At 34.2% G+C, this 26549-nt stretch overlaps 1 protein-coding gene and 9 non-coding genes across 14 annotated transcripts; all 10 read right to left on the bottom strand.

Annotated features, from left to right (window-relative positions):
- Nucleotides 1-183: 183 nt before the first annotated feature.
- LOC125678192 (ATP-dependent RNA helicase me31b-like) lies at nt 184-26536 on the bottom strand. 5 transcript variants are annotated; one of them, XM_056155053.1, is made up of 12 exons: nt 26473-26529; nt 25155-25216; nt 24889-25027; nt 23014-23077; nt 15228-15462; nt 14153-14296; nt 13414-13508; nt 12869-12991; nt 5348-5476; nt 4880-5060; nt 4188-4341; nt 184-4044 (listed from the first exon to the last, which is right to left on the bottom strand). In XM_056155053.1, the coding sequence occupies exons 3-12, from the start codon at nt 24951-24953 to the stop codon at nt 3894-3896; spliced, it is 1341 nt and encodes a 446-aa protein (XP_056011028.1). In that variant the 5' UTR covers nt 24954-25027; nt 25155-25216; nt 26473-26529; the 3' UTR covers nt 184-3893. The 5 variants fall into 5 exon arrangements, with proteins under 5 accessions (XP_056011028.1, XP_056011029.1, XP_056011027.1 ...); XM_056155054.1 differs by having other exon boundaries at nt 25155-25817; nt 25879-26519; XM_056155052.1 differs by having other exon boundaries at nt 26467-26517.
- LOC125682619 (small nucleolar RNA snR61/Z1/Z11) lies at nt 5649-5718 on the bottom strand. Its single transcript, XR_007372625.1, has one exon. It is a non-coding gene; the product is annotated as a small nucleolar RNA snR61/Z1/Z11 (small nucleolar RNA).
- Nucleotides 6133-6203, bottom strand: LOC125682616 (small nucleolar RNA snR61/Z1/Z11). Its single transcript, XR_007372622.1, has one exon. It is a non-coding gene; the product is annotated as a small nucleolar RNA snR61/Z1/Z11 (small nucleolar RNA).
- Nucleotides 6460-6530, bottom strand: LOC125682617 (small nucleolar RNA snR61/Z1/Z11). Its single transcript, XR_007372623.1, has one exon. It is a non-coding gene; the product is annotated as a small nucleolar RNA snR61/Z1/Z11 (small nucleolar RNA).
- On the bottom strand, nt 8136-8206 carry LOC125682627 (small nucleolar RNA snR61/Z1/Z11). The gene has a single exon (XR_007372633.1). It is a non-coding gene; the product is annotated as a small nucleolar RNA snR61/Z1/Z11 (small nucleolar RNA).
- On the bottom strand, nt 8799-8869 carry LOC130052445 (small nucleolar RNA snR61/Z1/Z11). Its single transcript, XR_008800799.1, has one exon. It is a non-coding gene; the product is annotated as a small nucleolar RNA snR61/Z1/Z11 (small nucleolar RNA).
- On the bottom strand, nt 9736-9806 carry LOC125682620 (small nucleolar RNA snR61/Z1/Z11). Its single transcript, XR_007372626.1, has one exon. It is a non-coding gene; the product is annotated as a small nucleolar RNA snR61/Z1/Z11 (small nucleolar RNA).
- On the bottom strand, nt 10376-10446 carry LOC125682621 (small nucleolar RNA snR61/Z1/Z11). The gene has a single exon (XR_007372627.1). It is a non-coding gene; the product is annotated as a small nucleolar RNA snR61/Z1/Z11 (small nucleolar RNA).
- Nucleotides 11316-11386, bottom strand: LOC130052446 (small nucleolar RNA snR61/Z1/Z11). Its single transcript, XR_008800800.1, has one exon. It is a non-coding gene; the product is annotated as a small nucleolar RNA snR61/Z1/Z11 (small nucleolar RNA).
- LOC125682618 (small nucleolar RNA snR61/Z1/Z11) lies at nt 12299-12369 on the bottom strand. Its single transcript, XR_007372624.1, has one exon. It is a non-coding gene; the product is annotated as a small nucleolar RNA snR61/Z1/Z11 (small nucleolar RNA).
- Nucleotides 26537-26549: the final 13 nt, after the last annotated feature.

The following is a 26549-nucleotide window of genomic DNA, read 5'->3' as shown; positions in this document are numbered from 1 at the left end:
AGCTGCAACAAAACGCCATCATTGTGACGTATCCCCCTCCCCGATATTGCTATAGACTTCCTTAGTTTCATCGACAGAAAATGGACGACTTCCATACTATGCCGAGAATACCTGCGGTTCTCGAGAACATTTCTTAAACCTACCACCCTATTTCTTCCTTTGGTGCAACAAATAACACCGAAATAAATTTTCAGAATTTTATTTTTGTAATCTTTTCTTTCTTTTTTTCGCTCTTTATATCATTCAAACCATTGTATACTCTGAAGATCCACAAAATCTTATGTTGTTTATGAACATTTTCTATTGTAATTATTGTATTCAAAATTGTTCTGGAAGAACATTGCGAACATGCATAAAAATTTGAAACAGCATTCTTGTTGAGTGTCGTTCACAGAATGTCTAATTGTCATGCCAGTTGGAAGTTTATTCTCTGCCCCATTGCATTTCTAAGGACATGTCTGAGCAAAAGTGGGACGTTAATTTACATCAGAATTCGAAAGATATATCCAATAAAATTTAACTTTAAAATAACCCCAAATCTACTCCAAATAGAATATCCCTTCCCATCTCAAATTTCCCCAACCCTATTAATTTTGCTGATAAAAGCCAAAATTTTGCTCAGCTCCAAAGCATGTCCTTCTTTTAATTTTAGTCATCAAGTCCCACATTTTAATTTGAAGAGTTCAAATTTACCAAAGAATTATTTTTTTCCTGGGTCATTCCATTTGATATACTCGTTTACTTCAATTCTGTGAATAAGTAGTTTTTAGCAAATTGCATTCACAAATCATTTACTAAAGAACACACACCAGGAAAAAAATATTCTTTCATCTTGGTTCCTGTTTTTACAACTTTTCCTTTTGCACAATTTTGTTTATAATATTCATAATTCAGAAACAAGAACCAAAGTGACATAAACATAAAACAAAAATCAACAACTAATCAATGATTAAATTCAACATTTCTTTGCCCAATTCTGTCACTTGTCAATTATGTGACCTTCAAATAAAATTTCTGAAGTTAGCAAAGGTCACAAAAATACTAATACATAAATAAATATTGCAAATTTGTCATTATAAAGAACCTTGGTCAGTATAAAATCGAAGGAATGTAGCATAGTTGAAACCTCCTTGAAACAGTTGACTTCTGCAAAAATAATTCCATTAAACTTATTCATTTACCTACAGAATTTACCCCAATTGTTTACAACTTGATACAAATTTTAAAACAGTTTAAATAAATTTATGCACCTCAACGTAAAAAAAATTTCAATAAAAAAAGTAACTAATTCTCCCATTACAAATACCCCTTACCTCCACCCCCCTCCCAACAAAAATAATACAGGTAGCACGTAAATTACAAAGATTGTAACAGACACACAAATGGAACTCAACATAGCACAGTCAACGAAGAAAACAAAAACGCAGTCGTCTTTTGGCATTATAGAATGGTCCAGCTTCAGGGCTGGTCAGATGCTTCCTTTCCTCGGTGTTAGGTTATTCCTGTTGAGGAGATTGAAAATCTCTGGCATTATAAGAAAGCTGCCTTTTCAGACCAGTCTCTATCTGGTACGAGAGGTCACTAGGGATACGATGCTTGCCTTATTGGAATTTACACTTGTCTGGAACACAATCTCAGGAAGGTGCAATAATCCGTGGACACAAAATATCATAGAAGTCTCTTTTCTTCCTATTTTGTTGAAACCATCAATTTTTCCCCTCTCACACAGTGTAGAACAAACACAACGTCTTTAATCACCTTCCAATAAATTTTGTTGCTAAATTCTCTGCATGCATCAACTCCAGAAATATAAAGTATTTACTCACGATTTGAGCACATTGTTACATAAATTGTCTTTACAACATGTACAAACATGTCAAATTTTTTATCTGATGTGGTGCCACAGCTCCCTTGTTCCAAGCCTTTGTGTCAAAGCCCAGTTTGACTGCAGATGTCATGCAGAGAAAAGTTTAAGGCACAAATGATCACAACACTCGCACACTTTAGCACAAACATACACACAGCAATCGCTCGTTGACAGTTAACAGTTAAACCCTGAGATCATCTGATACAGAATAGACTGGTGCTCCTGCTGTTCTTTCTTCCTAACACTTCTTTTTGTATAAAAACAAATATCCAGTCATCAGAAGGTTTTGGACATGAACAATTTGGACTGGAAGGCTTTTCCTATTGGAATTAACATGTAAACGTAACGGCCTGCTGATCCAGTTACATGTGCTCACACAGCAATGTTTTATCCATTGGCATATTCATGTAAATCATATCATTGCTGATCTAATGAAATGTGCTCAAACAACAAGACCATGTCTTCAATATGCATACAGGTAGCAGAAACTTTTTGTTTGTAAAAAAAAAAATACCCCCATCAGTTTAACGTATCAGAACTCTCTCTAGACGGACAGGACACTAGTCTTGCAGTAGGAACACACTTTTCACTATGAGAACAAAAATTGCACATCCCTGTTACAAGATACAAAATGTCTATTACTGTGGTGATATTGGATTTCAGATACAAAATTTGACTAGTTTACACATACAACCTTGTCCAGCCTACTTAACGCACATTGAAGCACTCTGTCAATGCAAACAATCAACATTTTTGGCCCGGCTCACCAGGAGCCAAGCTCAGTCTTATGTACAAGGACTCTGAAGACCAGTTTCTATATTTTTTTGCTGAGGTGAGGAATTTGCCCACCATTAACATCTTAAATCTACACAAATGGAAGGACATCTGTACAATGAAATACTGCTGAAGTGCAGGCTGCTTTTGATTCGGGGTCTGAATTTGTCACTTTGTGACACCACAATTATCATGACAATGAATATAAATAATGTACACATGTTTACGATGGAAGCCTGTATCTGTAACCGCTAGCTTTGAAATCAGATTGTCCTCTAATCTTCCTACTGGGTTAAAAAATTCATCAAGTTTTTTTTTTTTTTTTAAATCTTCCATTAACATACAAAGACAATGCTCAGTTACATCTCTCCATGAATGCAACAAACTTAATTTAAACTTAGCATGGCATTTAATACTGTCTCTGCATGCTTAGATGAAATGGCAAATTTCTTCACTATAAAATTCTCTGAAAGAATTTGTAAATACAGAGAATATGCCTAGCTAAACAGATACATGCTTCCAACAGCACTGAGATCAACAAAAATAAATAGCTGAATCTTGTGTGCAGACTTCATTATGCTGTTTCTGTACAGTCATCTGCACCAAAAATATATTAAACTCTTAGGGAAGAGAGCAGAAGATTGACAATGGATAAAACCCCATTCATCAAGGGCTTTCATGAACACCGACTTCCTCTACCACATTAATCTTTCTGTTACGCTTTTAATTCCTATAAAACTCTTGAAACTTGACAACCACTCACCATAAAATCATCAAGCTTTGCACATTTTCATCAGTATTTGTTTAGTACTTTTGCATTAGTGTATTTATTCTGAATGGTGTCCTATGTCTACTTCATTCAGAACCAAAAACAAACCTGAATGAAAAGAGTTTTCTCACTCCATCATCAATTGTTACTCTCTTCCCTTCCTTTAACATTTACAGATTTACAATGCATTGACCAAAAATCTACTTCTAGTCACCAAATTATTTCAACCCCACTCACAATGTGATAAAACCTGGTGAACTAACATTAACACAAGTTGTCTCCCCTGGTGCACTTTTACCTCCAAATAATAATGCCATTTATGATGAGAAATGAAGATTACATGCTGATCTTCCTTGACAATGTTCAGTTGATATGTTGTTCTTCAAGGCTTACAAATGAAAGTTTTTTAGTATACAAGTGGTTTCAGCATGTTGTGATGCAAAATATGAAAACCAATGCTGCAATGATAAAGTGGAACACACTCTAGCGTCCACTCGGTTGTGTGTTGGGATCCCTTTCCTCCATAATATCGTTCACCATATGAAATTCTGCCACGTAAAGGGACTTGTCAATGTTCTTTGGAATGGGTTTAATCTCTGTTCCCAATTCACTTTCAATCTTGTGCAACGAAAACCTATTAAAGAAAGAGTTATAGACTTTCAACCAACATAAAGTAAGTTTTAACCCTGTTACCAATCTCTGAAAGGAATGTTCGTCATTCTTTTATTTGATGTGATTTCACAAATCAGCAAGCATCTTAATGACAAAACGTCTTACCTGTCATCATAAGTAATGAGATTAATGGCAACTCCCAGGTGTCCAAATCGCCCTGATCGACCAATTCTGTGGAGATATGTCTCGGCATGTTTGGGGAAGTCAAAGTTGATGACGACATTTACTGCCTGAATGTCTATACCTCTGGTAAAAAGATCTGAAATTTTTTTCCATGAAATTATATCAATTTATGAAAGATGCCACATGGTCTCTTGAAGTCCTACATTTAGTTGCAGACAGGTGTATCTAATAATCCTAGCAGTGTCCTATAGTAAGGAATAGACTGAGAGATTCAATCCAGTCTAACCCTTAATATAGGACACTGCTAGGGTCATAAAATACACCTCTGCAGCTAAATGTAAATGATGCATAAATATCTGTTTGAATGCTTGAAGTCACAAGCTGCAGTGTTAATTCCAAAATGAGGTAACAGTGATTATACTTGGTCCCCCCTCGGCATCAGTAAAAGCTATGATCTGCTGGACACAATATGTATCAGTATAGCCATAAAATTATTACAGGAGACCACCATTACCTATTCTTAAGTCATGCCCCCCTTCCCTTGAGCAGGTTTGATAGTCTTTGTAGTCAGTGTGAAAGATATGACCCGGACATCAAAAGCAACAGATGGAGAGGCAAATGGGAAAGCCTATCCATCATATGGCATGTAAAAAGACAGATGTATAAAAGCCTACCTGAACACACAAGGTTCCTGCACAGTCCCTGTCTGAAGTCATGGAACACTCGATTTCTGTGCTGCTGGTTCATTTTAGCATGAATGTAGAAACAGGAGTAACCCAGCTCAGTAATTTTCTTGGCCAGAAGTTCTACTCTTTGTGTGGAGTTACAAAAGATGATGGACTGGTTAATTTGCAACTGAAAACAAAACACAACCATCATAGTCTCCAAATGCAAGAAAACAGAATAACATCTTTACTAAAATTACTTTAGCCAAGCAAGTCCTTTTTTGTGTTTATGTAAGTAAGTAAGTAAAGTTACAACAAGAGGTACTGCTCACTAATCTTGTTACATAACCTGGTGTTCATGTTTTTGAGATTCTGTTTCAAGTGATTATTCTTGAATGTATCAAGTGGAAGGCTCTAGGGAAGGATAGTGCGTGCACTAGCTGAGAAATCAATTCAGATGTGGTCTTGTTTTCTTACCTTAGAGAATAAAGTGTTGAGACAGTGGACCTTTTGTTTTTCCTGTACAAAGGCATAATACTGAGTTACTCCCTTCAGAGTCAATTCGTCCATCAAGTTGATCTCGTATGGGTTATTCAGATACTTCCTCTGTTAAAGCAAATGCACATTTTTTCTCTCCAAGAATATACAATGTATTAAACATACAATGATAATGATTTTCCCCATACATTCCAATGTAAAACCTGGAACTCTACTGCAGCCCTGTGGGGCCATTATTTAAACAGAAACTGTACTGTGTAATAAAGCTTTATAGGAGATCTTATCAGAAGTGGTTGGTGTCTGCATTTCTGTCTCAGAAGCAGAACTGGTAAAAGTTTTCATCATTTCAAGAGATCTCCATCACAATACAACATTACAGTTGTCCTAGCGGGACCAATATCCCCCATGGGACATTCAAAATGGGTTCTAACCACCATGAAGATTGATCACGTCGAGTTTGAGCAGTATAGTTTGAATATTGAAATGATACAATTCACCATTTCACAAGCCGAGATTGACTTTATTGCAACTTGGCTAAAAAGTAATAAGCCTGTCAAATTTTCAAACAATTCCATACAGTATAACATAAATTCTCAAATATTGCTTTCACAAGATTTACTTTGAAAAGTTTATTCAAACTTGGTAAGGCCAGGGAAATATATACACAGTAATTAGATTTGGTAAATACTATGTGATACTCCATATATTTTGGACCTCTTCCTCCTTTCCCCTTTCATTTGGAATACAGTAGACTAAATAGAACCTTGTCAGAAGTGGTTGGTGTCTGCATTTTTCTCTCAGAAGCAGAACTGGTAAAAAGTTTTCATCATATCAAGGTTATACATTTAATAAACTGAGATTTTACAATTGTAATGGGCTTTCTGATAAAAAAAAGTAATAATCTAAAATCAATGGGGAGTACTATGAGGGTAAAAAAATAAATCAAATTCAACAAGTTTTTTATCTTGTTGTAACATTGGTTCAATCCAGCTGTGTAACTTGCAAAAACATTTGATTAAACTGTTAGATTTATATAATTCTTTCTTTTTAATTTGATAAGAAACTGATCTGTAATGAGCTTTAAAGAGATCATGTCAGAAGTGGTTGGTGTCTGCATTTCTGTCTCAGAAGCAGAACTGGTAAAAAGTTTTCATCATTTCAAGAGATCTCCATCACAATACAACATTACAGTTGGTTGTCCTAGCGGGACCAATATTGCCCCATGGGACACTGGAAATGGGTTCTAAATAAAATAAGTGGGCTAATAAACTTCAAATATTTAGTCACCCACATTAAAATCAAGGAGCCCCCACTTTTTAAAAAAATTTAATAAAACGCAGTATTAAGTCTTCCCCGGAAGACATGTGTCGCCTGCTAGTTCATTCTATATGTAATATATCACGTATAATGTTGAAAAAGTAAATTATTGAAATGGTTTTTGTCACTAAACAGGAAGTTGATAAGCGACAAATTCGAAAATGTCTTACACAATACAGTTGGCCACACTGATGCTCTGTGCCAAATATCAGGGAGTTGCCCCATGTGGTTCTTGAGAAAACTGTGACAGAAATTTTTTTGCTGTAAAAAATTCGAAGTCCCGGCAAACAGGAAGTTGATAAGCGACAGATTCGAAAATGTCTTACACAATACAGTTGGCCACACTGATGCTCTGTGCCAAATATCAGGGAGTTGCCCCATGTGGTTCTTGAGAAAACTGACAGAATTTTTTTGTGACGCCGCCGCCGCCGCCAGACGACGGATAGTGATCCCTATATGTCACCACAACAAAACACACTTGTATCTATGGTCTTCAAAATTTCATCAATTATATGCCATTTCTTTTTCCATTGCAAGATGTTTTCCATATACTTTTCAGTGTTGTTTTTGTTAAGTTTAATGAGAATGTTTGCAGGTTCTGATTGTTCAACCGGTTTCTTAATCCCTGAACAATTTCTTTGGATCATCTATGACTTAGTTTCTTCGTGTTTTACGATCATGTCAACTTTGTATGAAGTGCACTGACTTCAAAGATTTGATTTTGAAATTATAGCAGTGCTATTGTCGTATTTTCTTACCACGTGCAAAGCATACCGCTTGCCCTTAGTCCACTTTCTAGAAAAAATTCTTGATTTTTCTTTTCATCTTGGTCAAAATAATCTTTTTCATTTTTGGAGGTTTGTCACCCCATTAATAGAATACCACCTGCTGCTTTACCAATACTTCAAGTGTCACTTTAAAAGCAATTACAATAACTCATTATCAGATAATTGTTTGTCAGAATAAGAAATGAAAGTAGAAAGTAATAGTTATATCAACGATTGTACATCCTGTGAAAATATATCGCTTGCCATGTGGGAGAACCGAAACTCAATTTTAATTAGCCTACCGGAAAATTTACTCACACGAGAGTGGGCGAGTGGTTATCTGCAAGCCTGTGAAGATTGATCATGTCGAGTTTCATCAGTAAAGTCTACATATTGAAATGATACAATTCACCACATCACAAGCCGAGATTGACTTTGTTGCAACTTGGCCAAAAAGTAATTAGCCCGTCAAATTTTCAAATAATATTTTTCATACAGTATGACATAAATTCAAGTATTGCTTTCACTAGATTAACTTCAGATGAGTGTGTTCTAACTTGGCAAGGTCAGAGAAATGTAATCAGTAGTCAAATTTTGCTAAATACTCTGCAATACTACCAATATATTCTGGACCACCTCCTCCCTTCCCCTTTCATTTGGAATACAGTAGACTAAATAGAACCTTGTCAGAAGTGGTTGGTGTCTGCATTTTTCTCTCAGAAGCAGAACTGGTAAAAAGTTTTCATCATATCAAGGTTATTTTTCTAACAATTTGAGATTTCACATTTTCTACCTTGACCAATCATATTTACAATCACTCCCTAATATTGTTTACCTCACCAAATGTATTTTCTTGTGTAAAATTTTATAATCTCAATTTGGGCTATACAGGCAATGTCGTAATGGTGTGAATATACCTGAAATCTACACTTGGTGAGGAAGCTTGTAAATTAGATCAACATATTGTAATTAATTACCTATGGGGTTTTTGAGAGAGGGATTTTTGAATATTTTTCAATGTAACAATTTAAATCTTTTTAATTCTGGTTCCTTGCCTCCTGAGATTGTTAGTTGACAGTTAAGTGACCTGCAAAGGCTTTCTGTTGGTCACACAAAATAATACTCTGAAAATCAATGAGGAGTACAATGAGGGTAAATACAAGATTTAAAAAATAAATAAATCAAATTCAACCCCCCCCCCCCCCCCCCCCCCAGTTTTTGTATTTTGTTTTAACATTGGTTTACTCACTATGTAACTTGTAAAAACCATTTGATTTTCTTTAATAATTCAATTCTTTCTTTTTAATTTGATAAGAAACTGATCTGTAATGAGCTTTAAAGAGATAATGTCAGAAGTGGTTGGTGTCTGCATTTCTGTCTCAGAAGCAGAACTGGTAAAGAGTTTTCATCATTTCAAGAGATCTCCATCACCATAAGTTAATCATTGTTTATGCATTTGGTACCTTTACAAATTGTAATAATAGATACATTGCAGTTGTGATCAAAATGTACATGAATCTTGATAGAGTACGTCTTTATAACAGAAATGAAAATAGAATGTGTATATATTAAAAATAGATTTCATTTTTAAATATACCCGATTGCATGAAGGGGCAAAGGTCCTATGCAAATTTTCCAACACTTGACTGAAAGGTTCTTTATAAGCTGGACCTTGTCTATGGCCTTAAACATTACTATCATCTCTTTGTCCTACTTTTAAGGACATTTTTGTAAGGCCCATGTGTTTACAATCAGTGTTCATTCTGCTGATTGGGCTATACCATAATGATTCAACCAATCAATGACAAGAATACAATGAGGAAATACTGACCGCTATGTAAAATCCAAAGTCAAAACCAGATATTCATTGCGGAAAATAACATTTGTAAACAGTGAAATTTATTGAGAAAACTAGAAATTTCCGGAAGCGGAATCATTATATAGAGAATGGATTTTTTCAGTCCGGAAAGCGGAATTCCGCTTTAGAGCGAAGAAAAATCATGTCTGATCATAAGTTGTGATTGACTTAATCTAGGCTAAAAACTCTCATTTTACAAAGAGATTAGCCTGCCAAATTTGCAAAGAATATTTTTTATATGCTATGAAATAAATTCAGTATTGCTGTCACAAGATTTACTTTTTACAAGTATATTTAAACTTGGTACGGTCAGGGAAATATATACACAGTAATTAGATTTGGTAAATACTATGCGATACTCCAATATATTTTGGACCTCTTCCTCCTTCCCCTTTCATTTGGAATACAGTAGACTAAATAGAACCTTGTCAGAAGCGGTTGGTGTCTGCATTTTTCTCTCAGAAGCAGAACTGGTAAAAAGTTTTCATCATATCAAGGTTATTTTTTCTAACAATTTGAGATTTCACATTTTCTACCTTGACCAATCATATTTACAATCACTCCCTAATATTGTTTACCTCACCAAATGTATTTTCTTGTGTAAAATTTTATAATCTCAATTTGGGCTATACAGGCAATGTCGTAATGGTGTGAATATACCTGAAATCTACACTTGGTGAGGAAGCTTGTAAATTAGATCAACATATTGTAATTAATTACCTATGGGGTTTTTGAGAGAGGGATTTTTGAATATTTTTCAATGTAACAATTTAAATCTTTTTAATTCTGGTTCCTTGCCTCCTGAGATTGTTAGTTGACAGTTAAGTGACCTGCAAAGGCTTTCTGTTGGTCACACAAAATAATACTCTGAAAATCAATGAGGGTAAATACAAGATTTAAAAAATAAATAAATCAAATTCAACCCCCCCCCCAGTTTTTGTATTTTGTTTTAACATTGGTTTACTCACTATGTAACTTGTAAAAACCATTTGATTTTCTTTAATAATTCAATTCTTTCTTTTTAATTTGATAAGAAACTGATCTGTAATGAGCTTTAAAGAGATCATGTCAGAAGTGGTTGGTGTCTGCATTTCTGTCTCAGAAGCAGAACTGGTAAAGAGTTTTCATCATTTCAAGAGATCTCCATCACCATAAGTTAATCATTGTTTATGAATTTGGTACCTTTACAAATTGTAATAATAGATACATTGCAGTTGTGATCAAAATGTACATGAATCTTGATAGAGTACGTCTTTATAACAGAAATGAAAATAGAATGTGTATATATTAAAAATAGATTTCATTTTTAAATATACCCGATTGCATGAAGGGGCAAAGGTCCTATGCAAATTTTCCAACACTTGACTGAAAGGTTCTTTATAAGCTGGACCTTGTCTATGGCCTTAAACATTACTATCATCTCTTTGTCCTACTTTTAAGGACATTTTTGTAAGGCCCATGTGTTTACAATCAGTGTTCATTCTGCTGATTGGGCTATACCATAATGATTCAACCAATCAATGACAAGAATACAATGAGGAAATACTGACCGCTATGTAAAATCCAAAGTCAAAACCAGATATTCATTGCGGAAAATAACATTTGTAAACAGTGAAATTTATTAAGAAAACTAGAAATTTCCGGAAGCGGAATCATTATATAGAGAATGGATTTTTCCAGTCCGGAAAGCGGAATTTCGCTTTCGAGCGAAGAAAAATCATGTCTGATCATAAGTTGTGATTGACTTATTCTAGGCTAAAAACTCTCATTTCACAAAGAGATTATCAGCCTGCCAAATTTGCAAAGAATATTTTTTATATGCTATGAAATAAATTCAGTATTGCTGTCACAAGATTTACTTTTTACAAGTATATTTAAACTTGGTAAGGTCAGGGAAATATATACACAGTAATTAGATTTGGTAAATACTATGCGATACTCCAATATATTTTGGACCTCTTCCTCCTTCCCCTTTCATTTGGAATACAGTAGACTAAATAGAACCTTGTCAGAAGCGGTTGGTGTCTGCATTTCTCTCTCAGAAGCAGAACTGGTAAAAAGTTTTCATCATATCAAGGTTACTAATAAAAGAAATTCTACATTTTACAATTTCTATGTTGACCAATGTGAATCATAATCTCAACTACACCATAATAAATGTGATGGATAGTACAATAACCTACAGTCACTGAAAATAGCCAACACAAGGAGTCAGTGGTCTGCATTGCTCAGGATGTGCACAAACTTGAGTCTACACTTCACAAGGAATCTTTAATATTTAACTAAAATTACTATTTTGTTCTTGACATTTTTGAAAGTTTTCCAACATAAAGCTCAAAACTATCCCATTTCTTTCTGAAAGCACAAGCTGACTAAAGCAGCCTTCAAAGGATTTGTTGGTCACAATAGTTAAAAACTCCAAAAACAATGGGTATAATTAGAAAGTCAGGAGGACAAATTCAAGTTTATTCCAACATGAAATTCAATGACATGATTGAATTCAAATGTATAATTTGCAAAAATAATTTCAAATTGTTTGATTTTTATAAGATGCATTTAATCCTTTCTTTCTCATTTGATAAGAAATACAGATCTATCATATATTCTTTAAGGACACATGCAATGTCTCTGCAAAAAGACTTGGGTATATTACCAGGTCTCTTTTAGAGTTAACATATTTTTATAGTTCCTGGTTGTGGCTAATAAAAACGTAAAGCTAATTCTTATGAATTACAGAAGGTTGTGAAAATGGACATTACTAAGTTACATTTAGCAAAGAAGACCTTCAAGCGGAGAGAAACCATTGGATTGATAAGAAATTACACCACTTTCATTACTAGTTGAGTGATCTAACCACCAAGTTAACCAGGCCGAGATATTAAGTATATTAATATGACTACATGCAAGAACTCTTCATATAAACCAATGAGATAATTAATAGTTTTTGAAACAATGATAGAAATGTCAGGTGGGACCCTAAAGGAGATCTTGTCAGAAGTGGTTGGTGTCTGCATTTCTGTCTCAGAAGCAGAACTGGTAAAAAGTTTTCATCATTTCAAGAGATCTCCATCACAATGGTATTATAACACTATAGCTATCAATGAAATTACCCCCCCCCCCCCCCCCCCCCCAACCGATTCTAACCAGTTTCATCTTGGATTATGAAGTTTGTTGGTCAGGACTCATCACCTAGCCTATCCCTATTACACAGTCTTAGTTCAGACACGAGGTGAGCTGGATGCACATGCACACACATGGTGAATCCAGTTGTCGGAACTGGTTGGTGTCTGCATTTCCGTCTCAGAAGCAGAACTGGTAAAATCTTAATGTTATCAGCATCCATGTGTATTAAGAAATCTTCAGCACGAAGCGTGTACTGCTTAATGTCATTTGATGTAGTGTGGAATTTGGTTTGCTGAGAAAGTTTTGAAAGCATTCAAAACTGTCTTCCCCATAAAAATTAGATATTTACCTTAAATTGTTTCCACAGACAAAGGAATCTGAAATGTAGCAGAATACAGCTAGAATCACCTGTTGAAGGGTGGAATGTATACTCACCATAAATTGCTCAACAGTCAAAGGAAAAGTAGCAGAATATAAAAGGATCTGCCGATCGTGGGGAAGATGAGCAATGATGTGGTCTAGCATTCCTTTGAAGTCTTGAGACAGCAGTTTATCAGCCTGAAATTAAATCGTACAATACACATATTTGCCTGGTTTTTTCCTCCTCCTAAATTTCCTCTTATTCAGTATACATGTTAACAGACTTCAGGCCTTGTTCTGCTTGTAATAACTTTATTTCTATAGACATGTAATATTTAGAAAGTACATAATTATCTGACATCAAGATCCGTTCAGATTTTGGTGAAATTCCTTTAACGATTTTAAACGCATACAAAACAGATAATAGGTAATACAAACTGGGATATGCCTTCCTCTCAACTTTAAGCTCTAGTCCATGCATAATTCATTAAGTTTATATAAATACATCCCAGCAACATTAAATATGTACTGTAAACCAAATACCATGCATAAATAATGTAGAAAAATAGCAAAATATCTTACAGACTTAAGGTCTTCACTAAAACCTTTTCTGCCTTTACCTCATCCAGGACAAGCATCCCACATTTACCAATTTTGACTAGATTCTTGTTCATCAGGTCCAGGATTCTTCCAGGAGTGGCAATAATCACATGTACTGAAATCAACACACATATTTTAAGGAACAAATTTTGTATAACAGTCTGTGGTTAAAATATTTCACTACTCCATTCATTGAACTTCATATTATCCTTTAATTCTGGTTATTATTTGGTCATATCCTGTAGATCCCTGACTTTACGTGTATAGTAAATATCCCATAATAGATGTCAAACTGTGAGAACATGAATACACGAATAAACTTGTAATCAAGACGTATTTATTTTAGCAATATATAAAAATTAAAAACAAGTCATTCTATTTTGCAAGTGGTGCTTCTTGCTATTTGAAGTGATAACAGATTCCTTGTGTGTGTGTATATAGGAATTTACAGCATAATCCTTTAGATTTGTTCATTACCTGGGTCATACAGCCTCATGATATCGTCCTTTAGATTTGTTCATTACCTGGGTCATACAGCCTCATGATATCGTCCTTTAGATTTGTTCATTACCTGGGTCATACAGCCTCATGATATCGTCCTTTAGATTTGTTCATTACCTGGGTCATACAGCCTCATGATATCGTCCTTTAGATTTGTTCATTACCTGGGTCATACAGCCTCATGATATCGTCCTTTAGATTTGTTCATTACCTGGGTCATACAGCCTCATGATATCGTCCTTTAGATTTGTTCATTACCTGGGTCATACAGCCTCATGATATCATCCTTTAGATTTGTTCCTCCCGTTGTCACCATAACCTTCAGCCCTAAGTGTTTGCAGATCTCAATACAGATCTGACTGGTTTGGAGGGCTAACTCTCTTGTTGGCACAATAACAAGAGCTGTAAATGAATAATATCTTATTGCAAACTGTCCTTTTTAAAAGATCTGGATTCTTTTTAACATTTATGTTTTAAAATAGTCACCAATCACACTTTTTGTTAAAAAGTCTCAAATTTACTATTCTGCTAAAATATCCAACATGCATCTCTTGACAAACAAGCAATAAAAAAAATAAATAAATCAATATATGCACCCAGGGGTGCATAAGCCAAGTTGCATGGGATGCATTGTAAAGTCAGGAATGATGTGGCATATTTATAATTGTGAAGAACTAATTTCAGTTTTAAACTTTTCAAGTTACTGTCCAGAAACCATATTTGTCTGAAGTTTTCAATCTATTTTTGGTCACTGTGACCTTGACCTTTGACCTCCAAAATCAAAAGGGGCCTTGCTTTGCTGGTATCCAACAATATAACCAAGTTTCATTTGATTCAAATAAAAAATTTCAAGTTATTCTCCGGAAACTAATTTTTTTTGGAATTTTAAATCTATTTTCGGTCACTGTGACCTTGACCTTTGACCCAATTTCTCCAAAATCAATAGAGGTCTTCCTTACCTGGTACATAACAATATCTTTAAGTATCATTTGATTCGGATTTAAACTTTCTGAGTTATCATCCGGAAACCAAATTTTTCTGAAATTTTCATTCCATTTTTGGTCAGTGACCTTGACCTTTGACAATTTTTCTCCAAAATCAATAGGGGTCTTCCTTACCTGGTACCCAACAATATATCAAAGTTTCATTTGATTAGATTGTAAACTTTTTGAGTTATCATCCGGAAACCAATTGTTGACACCCAACCGCCCGCATCACCAAACCAATAGCCGAGTTCAACTACGTTGCAACTCGGCTAAAAAAAAAAGCAACCCACCAAACACTTCACCTCTGAGAGAATGATGGTACCCCGTGATTTTCTATGAAGACTTACACTGAACTTCATCTCTGCTGGGGTCCGCCTTTTCCAGAATTGGAATTGTATAGGCTCCAGTCTTTCCTGTACCATTTTTAGCACGGGCTAGAACGTCTCTTCCTGTTAAAGCAATAGGAATGCTGGCCTCCTGAATTGGAGAAGGCTTCTCCCAGCCCTTCTCAAATATCCCCATCAGAAGCTCTCGTTTTAAACAGAAATCTTCAAACTCGTTACCTTTGGTGTTTGTGACATCCTAAAATAGAAGCATTAAATTTATTTTAAATCAATGCACTTACACCCCGAATACAAATTTATCCTTATGATTAAAGTGTTAAGAATCTACAGGTGGTCTTTAATAACCAACTTGTCATGACATGTGGCACATGGTCTTGACAGTCGCTTGGGCCATCCTTAAAAATATCTTCGTTTCCCGCACCCGACCCGCCATTTTCAACATGGGTCGGTCGGTCGGTAGATTTTTTTCTTTCCTAATTGAATGTTTGTCCAAAGCATTCATATATGGTTTCATGACAGTGTAGTTTGTTTGATATTCGTAGGATTGGTTAACTATATATCGTTAACCGATTGGTGACTGTATTATCTGCCATAATACTATCCATCTCATTGCGATCCAGCCTCACCCTCCAACACCTCCCAAATGCATCAACATGGTGAAGTTGGAAGTGTGTTGTAGTAACATACATATGCTTCGTATGGGACGTATGGGTTGTCGCATGGTTTAAAAATAAATAAATATAAATAAATAAGGACCATCGTGTACCAACACGTCTAATGACTGTGGTACTGTCTTTTGATGGCCAGACACATACATGTGGTCATATGTCATAAATCATAATTAAATAAAGAAGTAACTTATAAATGAGTAATAAAATTGATAAAGAAAATTTATTATAATAATTTTTATTTGATTTATTTAATAATTTTAATAATAATTTATGTTTAAAGAGACACTACAGCTCATTTTCCACATTTTAATAAAGTCTTTTTAAAACCATGTATTGATAAAATGATAAATTTCATATCGATACTGACAATTTTGAACAATTGGGATGCATCAATTTACTCTCAACTGCGCTTTGAAGATCGTTCGGAATTCAAAGGTTTCTTCATGCTGACTCGGACTTTTGAATGCTTATTTACATCACGTGGTTTTGAATGACAGCAAAGGTGTTCTGTAGGAAATTATTTAAATTCCCCTTCAAGGGGGTCCACACTCACCTTTCAAGTATAAGATTATTCCCTGTTCCTTATTAATAAGTAATTATAAATCATTATTTCAACAGAAACCTTCCATGTTCCCACTGACCGATGTTTTTACAACTAACACTTGTCGTGTTCAGATAAAAATAGCATTACTTTTAAACGTGGTGTCTTCGCAGCTAGTCTCAATGGCAGATTTAGGGGGCCAGGATCCCCCTCCCTTTTTACCCCACAGATTGTGAATGAAAATCCAAATTTTGCACCAGAATGGCCGATTACTTTGGCTAATCTTTTACTTTCACACCCCTCTTCGGAAATCCTAGATCCGCCACTGAGTTACATGTGTTTCTCCGAGCTCTTTGTTTTCCAACGGTCAAACTGATACCAAGGTAAATTTTATTTCACGTATGAGTTTTATCTCATTCTAATTTTACCTCTTTTCTCACAGAATCTGTCAAAATTCTAGATCTATCAACTACACTTTCTCTCTCTGGACGACATGCTGCACTGTTTACTGTCTATGCGCATGCGTATGAAGACTGAAAGGAGGAGACTCGATATTTTGTGTATAGGCCATCAAAAAGTATTAATTTTTACGTTTAAACGATAATTTTTAACTTTAGATAAGTGTTATTTTCGCAAAGTTCATACTTTCAACAATGCAACAAAAATTGAGAAAGCGCTGGGAAAATTGTCATTTCATGATTTTTGCGCAAAATGAGCTGTAGTGTCTCTTTAATATATTATATATTTTTTTTTTTATAAATAACAGAATATTTAATATTTATTTGGATTTTAATAGAAGGTAATAATTCGTAATATTAGTAACAGGAAATAGTAATAGGGATGTAGGTATGTATATACATGTGAAATAACTAAAATATATACAGATTTGAGAAAAGAATTAGGGTAGGGTCGCCAAAGAAAATTTTGATAATAGAGTGCTACTAGTTATTAGTTATTAATCATAAATTATGCCATACAACAATTTTGAGATCGTCATTAGGCAAGAATTTTGAGGTCATCAGGTGCTACATCTCATACCCTGTACCATGTTTCTGTAGCTAGATCCAGCTAATATAGCACGACATGGCTCCCTAACTCTTATTCGATAGTATGTATTATGTATGTAAACTAAAGATGTATATCGTAATAAAATAATAAAGTAAAAGAAGTTAATGAGTTAGTTCATATAACAAATTAGTATGACATAGACTAAATTAATGACTATATTAATGGCTATAATAATTGATTTTAAAATTAATGTATACCCGTGATATTACAGCATAATAATTTACATATAAACACACATTTACATATGCACAGATATATACACATAATATAATAATAATTGTAATCCATACATATGGACATATCCGTATTCATATAAAGAGAAAGGAGGGAAAGAAAGAAAGAATTTTTTTTGGGGCGTAAGCAGGATTCGTAACCGCGCACATATAGATGGTAGGCCGTGTGATCTTGAGCCCAACGCTCTAACCACTCGGCCACGGAGTCCATACGTTATTTAATGCCAAAAGTTCATTAGAATGCTGTAAAATTAAGTTTAATATAATAATTATTAACGTTTGTAAATTTATATGTTGTAAGTTTAGATGTTGTAAGGGTTTGTAAGCATATACAATAAGAAACTTTTAGTTATGGTAGTAAATATTTGTTAACGTTACAGTGCTATCAAGATTGCGTATAAATTTATAATGTTGAACGGATTTCGTATAAACATTTAAACGATGAAAGGACGTTTTCCGATGTATTGCTCAGATTTATCTTTCGAATAGTTTTGGTTATGATCTCACGGTCATCCCTAAAAATTGTGACAGAAAACATGGCGAACTTCGCCATGTTTTCAAATTATGACTGTTTGATCGTAAAAATTTCTCTTTCGGAGCAACTCCGCTTTTGTCCATACTTTGTGTGTTGGAAATAGCCGAGTAGTTCCGGTTATCCACAGAATTCTGTACAAGGGAAATAACTCCAAGGCTCAAAATAATATACAGAACGATTCCGGTCAAGATCCGGTTTAAAAAAAAAAAAGAACGTCCAATGACCAAAAAAAAAAATTCGGTCGCAACGTTTTCACACGGTCGGTCGGGTGCGGGAAACAAAGCTATTTTTAATTTTGGCCTTGCATGTTAATGGTGCAACGAGAGCCATCTGACAACTGGAATGTCATTGGCTTTTTATGACTAAAATTGGCATCACTTCTTTTAATGTTTCTTTAATCATAACTTCTTTTTTATTAATCTAAAACATCAGTCATCCAATTCCTGGCAAAATGAGCAAGTTCTGGGTTTAATATAATACACAGTCTGGTCAAATGCAACCCTTTTGTAAAATATGATATTCCAATGTCTTTTCCACAAAAAACATCATGACATGGGACAAATATTTTAAACGACTTCCTACCAATGATCTTGAGCTTTTGTCAATCATGAATGCACTTTCTTTCATTCCAAGCTCATGACACATGGTCTAGTCATAAAAACAACATTTGTGAAATCCAAATCCAATAAACTTGACAAATAAAAAATTTCATCAGCCTGTACAATGAAATGTGCTGTAACATTCTACAAATCTGAATAAAATTTTATTGAACATTACTCTACCAAAATAATTTTCAGAAACTCTGCATTATTAAGTTAAGGCTAAGAGAAATGTCTTGGATCTTCACAATTTCACTAACCATGACCTTAGTTTTGCTTTGATTCAGGAATTATGACAATTAGGTCTTATCATTAAGTTGTAGCCCAGACCTTTTTTTTTTTATCATTTAGGCCCCCCCCCCTTTTTTTTATTGAGTTGGTTTACGGATCCGCGGTACTGATTTTTTGGGATGTTGGAAAAAAATAAAATGGATTTTCACTCCTTTTTATATTTCCGACGCTGTAATTTTTCCTTTTCACAAAAAGAAAAAAAAGAAAAAGAAAAAAAAGAAAGAAAAAAGAAAAAAAAGAAAAGAAAATAGATTCTGCTTGACTGGATATTTGGACAGACGCCTCCGTCGAAATCTCGGGACAGTCCATAATATTCATGTGTAGAATATCAGTCAACTTCAGCCGGTGCTAACAATTATTCTGCACCTTAGTAACAATGCTTTTTGCTTCCAATAAGTTATCTGTTTATGAAACTAACTTCTATTTAGCATTAGTTATGCATTGCATACCATTTAGATATGTAAATCCCAAAATAAAAACAAACACTTCTTTTCAGATGGCATCCATGATGTACGTTGGGTTGCACTAATCACCTAAACAAGTATAACTTTACCTGACCTTACCATGCATACATTTTGCCGAGGATACCCTTTTAAATTCTTATTAATGAATTTTAAAGAAATATTCTTCATAATTAATATGTGTAATTCTTCATATATTGAAGGAGGTTGAAAACATATTTAACATTATTGAATTCATTCATTGTATAAAATTTATTGACTACCAACAATAAATTGATCTGACCTATATAAAATTCAGAATTTTTGAATAAATGTTTATAGGCTTTATGAATTTTATTTATAACTTTGACTTCATAAATAAGACTTTAAAACTTAAAAGTAAATTTTTAGACAAAATATATGCTTGGTAAGGTCAGTCAGGATTTTAGTACTTCAGGTGATTAGTGCGTCCCTATATATATGTCATGGATGCCATCTTTTGAATGGAAAAACGATGTGGATCTTTTATTTTGGGATTTACATAACTAAACGGTAAACAATGGACATTTAATAATGATAGAAAGTTAATCTAATAAACAAAAAATCAATGTATGCACCCAGGGGTGCATGAGCCGAGTTGCATGGGATACATTGTAAAGTCAGGAATGATGTGGCATATTTATAATTGTGAAGAACTAAATTCAGTTTTAAACTTTTCGAGTTACTGTCCTGAAACCATATTTGTCTGAAGTTTTCAATCTATTTACGGTCACTGTGACCTTGACCTTTGACATTTTTCTCCAAAATCAATAGGGGCCTTGCTTTGCTGGTATCCAACAATATATCCAAGTTTCATTTGATTCAAATTAAATTTTTTTCCCCGAGTTATCCTCCAGAAACCAATTTTTTTGGGGGGGGGGGGGGGGGGGGGGGGGAATTTTAAATCCATTTTCGGTCACTGTGACCTTGACCTTTGACCTATTTTCTCCAAAATCAATAGGGGTCTTCCTTACCTGGTACATAACAAATCATTTGATTCGGATTTAAACTTTCCGAGTTATCATCCGGAAATCAAATATTTCTGAAATTTTTATTCATATTTGGTCACTGTGACCTTGATCATCCGGAAACCAATTGTTGACACCCAACCGCCCGCCCGCATCACCAAACCAATAGCCGAGTTCAACTTCATTGCAACCCGGCTAATAACATTTTTAAAGGAAACAGCATTGTTGCCAAGGTGCACAATAGTCGCTATATACCACCGTCTTAAGTTGACAGTGAAGAGAATATTAAAGTTGATAATAAAACATTGACCTCAAATCAAGTTCATTTTTATTACTTAACATTTTATCATTTGAACTTTTTTTTTTTTACCTCCTCTGAACGGATTTGAAAATTCTGAAATCCGTAAACAAATTTAAAAAAAAAAATTGGCCTTACTAGTGATTTTGACCATGAACAAATCACTTTGGTTTAGGATAAGAACCAGAACAATGTACTGGCAAGATTTTTTTCAATATATATATTGCATTGCTTTTATTCTTCAAAATATGGTTTATTCAGCATTCATTTCAATACTTAGTTATTTTTTTTACATGAAAATTCCCGTGTTGTTGTACTACTACTTTGATTTCTCCCAAATTAAAAAGGTATTGATACCATTAACATAGGTAGCAAATAGAAAAAGAAAAGTTGAGTGTCTTGAATTCTAACACATTTTTCATGATAATCTTGGACCAAAAATAAAAATTTATTTGTTTGATGTACTCCGACCGACCCGTCAAATTTGCTCCTACCCGATCATTTTTTTCCGGCAATTTAAAATTTCATTTTTATTTGTTCCCTTGAAAAATAGAAAATTCTCCTTATTTTAAAAGAAAATATTATAAAATATGATGTTCAAGAAAAAAAAAAACCAACCTACCTACCGACCCACCTTGAAAAATGTGGGTTGGAGTACATCAAACAAAAATATTTTCGATGATGGCCTTAGCTCTGCTCAAAACACATTCAGTGATCAAGATTTTTTTTTACACTTCACACAAAAGAAGAATGGTTGATGAATAAAATTTCAGGACATCATATTCGTAATCATCCAATTTATTTATTGATTCACCATGCATGTTTGCATAAAGATATGTTACACAATATGAGATGTACACGGCCCACCATAAATAAGTATACACTCGCCAAAATAAGTTACTTTCACATATAAAATAATGGGTTACATCATTGATACAGATTTTTCAATGCAAAATACATAGCTCTTACATATAAATAGATAATGTTAGGCTTTTAACTTTCTATATCCTTTTAAAAAAAAAAATTAAAATACTCCATTTTCTGAATTTATTAAAAAGAGCTATTATGCAAACTTTCAACTTGAAACCATTTCAAACAAGAGGTACTGTGAGCAATGCTCACTAAGAATACCCCCCGCTTACCCCAATCTTCCAAAGGGTGTTGGTAATAGGTATAAACTACCTCTTTTCTGAGTGCAAAAAACAAATGGCATGACAAACCGAACCATATTGCTACTTCGATGTCCAGTGCGCGTGACCTTTGACCCCAAAATCGATAGGGAACATCTTCATCCCATGGGTAGTCCATATGTATGATATGGTGACTGTAGGTGGAAAGGATAACGCTTTAGAGCCCGGAAACCATATTGCTACTTCGATGTCCAGTGCGCGTTACCTTTGACCTTTTGACCCCAAAATCGATAGGGAACATCTTCAACCCATGGGTAGTCCATATGTATGATATGGTGACGGTAGGTGGAAAGGATAACGCTTTAGAGCCCGGAAACCATTGCGTCTACAGACAGACGGACAACCCGATTCCAGTATACCCCCCCCACAACTTGTTGCGGGGGGTATAATTATGTACTAATACATATTATTGTGTATTTGATGTGTACTTTTACAGGACCCTTTGATTTTTCACAGTAAATAAACCAATATCACAATTTAACAGACTTTGCCAAAAATATTGAAAGTTCATTAATTGTTTCGCATATATTGAAGTTGTACCCTTAACTGATAATTTTGTTGTTATAAATTGAAAGTTATACACAGTGAATTCAGCTCTTTTTCATTACATTGAATATATTTCATGTCAAAATGTGTAACAAGCTTATGTGTATACTTATTTATGGTGGGTAGTGTTTAATGAAAATATACTAAATACTTACAGTTCATATACATATATGTAATTACAAGTATATATATTTGAATGTACCTGTGACATCAAAATGTATGTATGCAATTTAGTATTGCATATAACATTAATCAAATATAATTATAGCACTTCACTTTTGTTGCGCAATTCAAAACATTCATGTAAAAAGTCACATAACCTTCTAGCATGAACTATATTGACTGGGTTGTCTTGTAGTTTATAACTTACAGTGGTTTTGACTCTCAAGTCCTTTGGTGGGAGATTAAGCTTTGCCTTCCATCCAGCTAGATCTCTGAATACAAGAGAAACGAATTTTTAACACAAATTACAATAACTATGAAGACTTAAATCATTTTCATCGATTCATTTTTGTTGTGCACATCAATGGAACGCATCCATCATGAGTTACATTTCATTTTCAACTTTTGCTTTCGACATGCAGGAGTAATATTAGGCCCCATTCCTAATTCATTTCTTTTTAATGAAAAAAAAAACCAAGATGTGTTTGTGAAACACAAATGCCCCCGACAATGGCCAAGTCCAAAGATGGCCAAGGTCACAAGGACAAATATCTTGGTACCAGTAGAAAGATCTTGTCACAAGAAATGTTCATGTACAATACGAAAGCTCTAATATTTACCATTTAGAAGTAATGACCAATGTCAATTTTGGTAAAAAGTAGGTCAAATGTCAAGGTCAAAAGGTTTAGTACCAACCGAAAGGTCTTGTCACAAGGAATACTCATGTGAAATATCTAAGTTCTATCACTTACTGTTCAAAAGTTATTAGCAAGGTTAAAGTTTCAGACAGAATTACAGAAGGGACAAAAACAATATGCCCCCCCCCCCCCCCCCAATATTCGATCTTGAGGGCAAAAAATCAATATTTTCAAGAATAAGCAATAAAATGAGTTATTGTATATTTGTGCAGTATCATTTCAGAACTCTTTTGAGAATGAGTTAATTTTAAAAGCAATGAAATAAAAGGTGTGATTTGATTGAGTTTTATTACTTGTTAATCGACGGAAAATGCTAATTTCTTAAACTTTAAGTCAACAGACTTTGATTGTAAAATTCCAAATCCAAAGAGACGGGGACAATTCCCAAATTCCTATGGAAAATTCCTGGAAATTAGGCCACTTTTGAAAATCGTTTTGCTTGCCCTCTCTCATCTTCGCTAGCCAAGGCTTTACGATCCGCTCCGCTTCTCTACAAACCCTTGGCAGATTTAGTGCGATTTTCGTAGCTTTGAGTGGCGCCCTCCAGAGGATGGAAAACAACCCTGTTTGGATTACATCATGCTTATCCAAGGAATATGCGTGTTTCAACTACTGTTTAAAAGTTGTTTAGAAATGGTTGCGCTCAGAGAGTAACGCAATGTGGTATGCAAATCATTCAAAATATCAATAATAAATTTAACTATCTCTTAACTGCATACTTGAAAAAGAAATCAGGTGCGAACCCATGAAATATATGTAGTCGAGTCTACGTCTAAAAATAACCCCACGTGTGTAAGGTGAATTCCAAATTGAGGAAAATAGCTCTGACGCAATTGTCTAAATCTGGGATAAATAGAACATAAAAACGAATTACAAGAGATGTTTGATATTAAACTTATGGTACGGTACTGTAGTACATAAAATGCACTTTTTTACGCAGATACGAGTCTGAACTGCGCATGTGGCATCATTGGTTTGGATATGTATTTGATACATGGCCGAGTGACAGTTGTAGGTATTTAAATTCCTTTGTTTTGCACGTGATCTGACTGACGTAACACGTTCTCTGATTGAGCAGTGGACTTTCCCTGCGTCCAATCATATGCTGAAAGTTGAGGCTACGAAAATCGCACTAAATCTGCCAAGGGCTTGTAGAGAAGCGGAGAATTCATTTTTGACAATGCTAAATTTGAAATTTATCAAACGTCATTGTTTTGCTGGTACAAGGCTCGTTGTCAACATCATTTAGTGTTGCCTGCCAGGTCACCATGATGCTTTTCATTAAGTGGTCTTTTACACAATGTAAACATTTTGAAGATTAAGTAGTTGACATAAAAAAATTAAAACTAGTTAATGGGATAAGGAGATTCATTAAAATTCTTTACCCAGCTTTCATATCCGTTGAGTTGGCATGGTTACCAGAATTTTGTTCAACAGTAGCCGAGGCCATGGTTACATCCACAAGATCTTCTGTTCAAATGTGGTTAAAGAATACACTAGATATGCACTCCTCGAAACATGAAACTGAAAGCAAAATCACAAAAATGCAGGGTGCATGATCATATACACAACTCCAAGTTTACAATAAAAAAATAAAATAAAATTAATATAACCATTTTATTTAATTACTCATTTCGCTACAGGTACGCACCATTAAATGAAACAAAATACCACGACTTTGTACTAACCACCAATTCACCTTCACTTTTCTTCCTTAAAATAGAATTGGCACCATTCCAAATGCCAAAATACTATTACTTTTTCCCAATTTTAAGGTTAAAAAATGTCCAGTAACAAACTGCCATGACATTGCAATTAGAGGCTCAGAATTTGTGTTGTATGAAACCTTGTTTGAGTGAACCAATTTCTTTACACATGGTAATAAATATAAAGGTCAATAAAATGGCATGACTATTTGCTTATTTGTTTAAGCTTTAAAATATAATTATATGTTAATCTTAAATGCTATTTGTTGACATGATAGAATATTTCCAATTTGTTTTATTTTGACGCTATTTTCCTCCGAATATTGAATGGGTATGGTTATCATATCCACATTGTAGAAAATAAATGCTGTTAACCGATGTTGGAGGAGGAAGGCACACCCGAATTCACTTCTGTGGAGATAGCCCTAATTTATGCCTACTTTGAGATGTTGAATTATTAGCTCTTAGAAGTGATGGTCAGTATCATGGTGCATAAGATATATCAATACATTACGAGTTTTGATCTATTCGTGATCTATTTGAGTTTCAAAGGGGTTATCTAGAGTAATTTTCCATGTTGCCAACCTTATTGTTAGTATAAAAGTATACTTCATAAATATCTCAATCGGGCAAAATATTGCCAACCTTATTGTTAGTATAAAAGTATACTTCATAAATATCTCAATCGGGCAAAATACTGGCTCTTCTTTTACGTTTAAAGATGAATATGGATAGTTTAAACAAGTAATTAAATGAAAATGGTTGTAGTTATTCTATGAAAATGGTTGTAGTTATTCTATAAGTACTGTAGTATTGTTTTGGAAAACTGAGGGGAGTGGATATGATCATGTCCACAGGAACCTGTGCATAAACTTACATCAAAATCTAATAGCTAAAGAAAACAGAATAACGAGGTAATTCGGGCTACAATCTGGGAAGCAGCAACTATAGCTACCATCGGTATTGGAAGCAAACAGAGATTTTCCTATATAGAAGTATAATTTAGAGTATATAACATGTAAGAAATATTGTAAAACAACTTCATAAGTTATCAAACATCCACAATTTGCCAGTATCAAATTAATTTGTACAACTTAAATTGATCTGCATTTGATATCGCTAAATTATTTCATCCGAAATTTATTTCGTACAGTAAACTCATAAATCACTAAAGTAATTATCTATACTACAAATAGTGGTTAGTAAAAACATATCAGATAATACTAGAAGCAAGATGGTCTAAGATTCAAACCGTACCCTTACAATCAAAAATATTCTTCTCTGACAGCCAGAGTCGGTAGGTATTGCGCAGGACAGGAAGTTGTATTGTTTATGCAAAC

Source organism: Ostrea edulis, chromosome 2 (assembly GCF_947568905.1).
Source record: "Ostrea edulis chromosome 2, xbOstEdul1.1, whole genome shotgun sequence".
In the NCBI taxonomy this organism is placed as follows: Eukaryota; Metazoa; Mollusca; class Bivalvia; order Ostreida; family Ostreidae; genus Ostrea; species Ostrea edulis.
Note: the sequence above shows the minus strand (reverse complement) of the source record. Positions and strands in the feature narration are given on the sequence as shown.

What these genes read in the sequence shown, in the direction of transcription:
- LOC125678192 (XM_056155050.1), bottom strand. Translation starts at nt 24,953, where the DNA reads ATGGCCTCGGCTACTGTTGAACAAAATTCTGGTAACCATGCCAACTCA. An exon ending in TGACTGTTGAGCAATTTATG is followed by an intron (nt 5,477 to 12,868) that starts GTGAGTATACAT and finishes TTGCTTTAACAG; the next exon opens with AGGAAGTATCTGAATAACCC. An exon ending in CTCATTACTTATGATGACAG is followed by an intron (nt 4,045 to 4,187) that starts GTAAGACGTTTT and finishes TTTCTTTAATAG; the next exon opens with GTTTTCGTTGCACAAGATTG.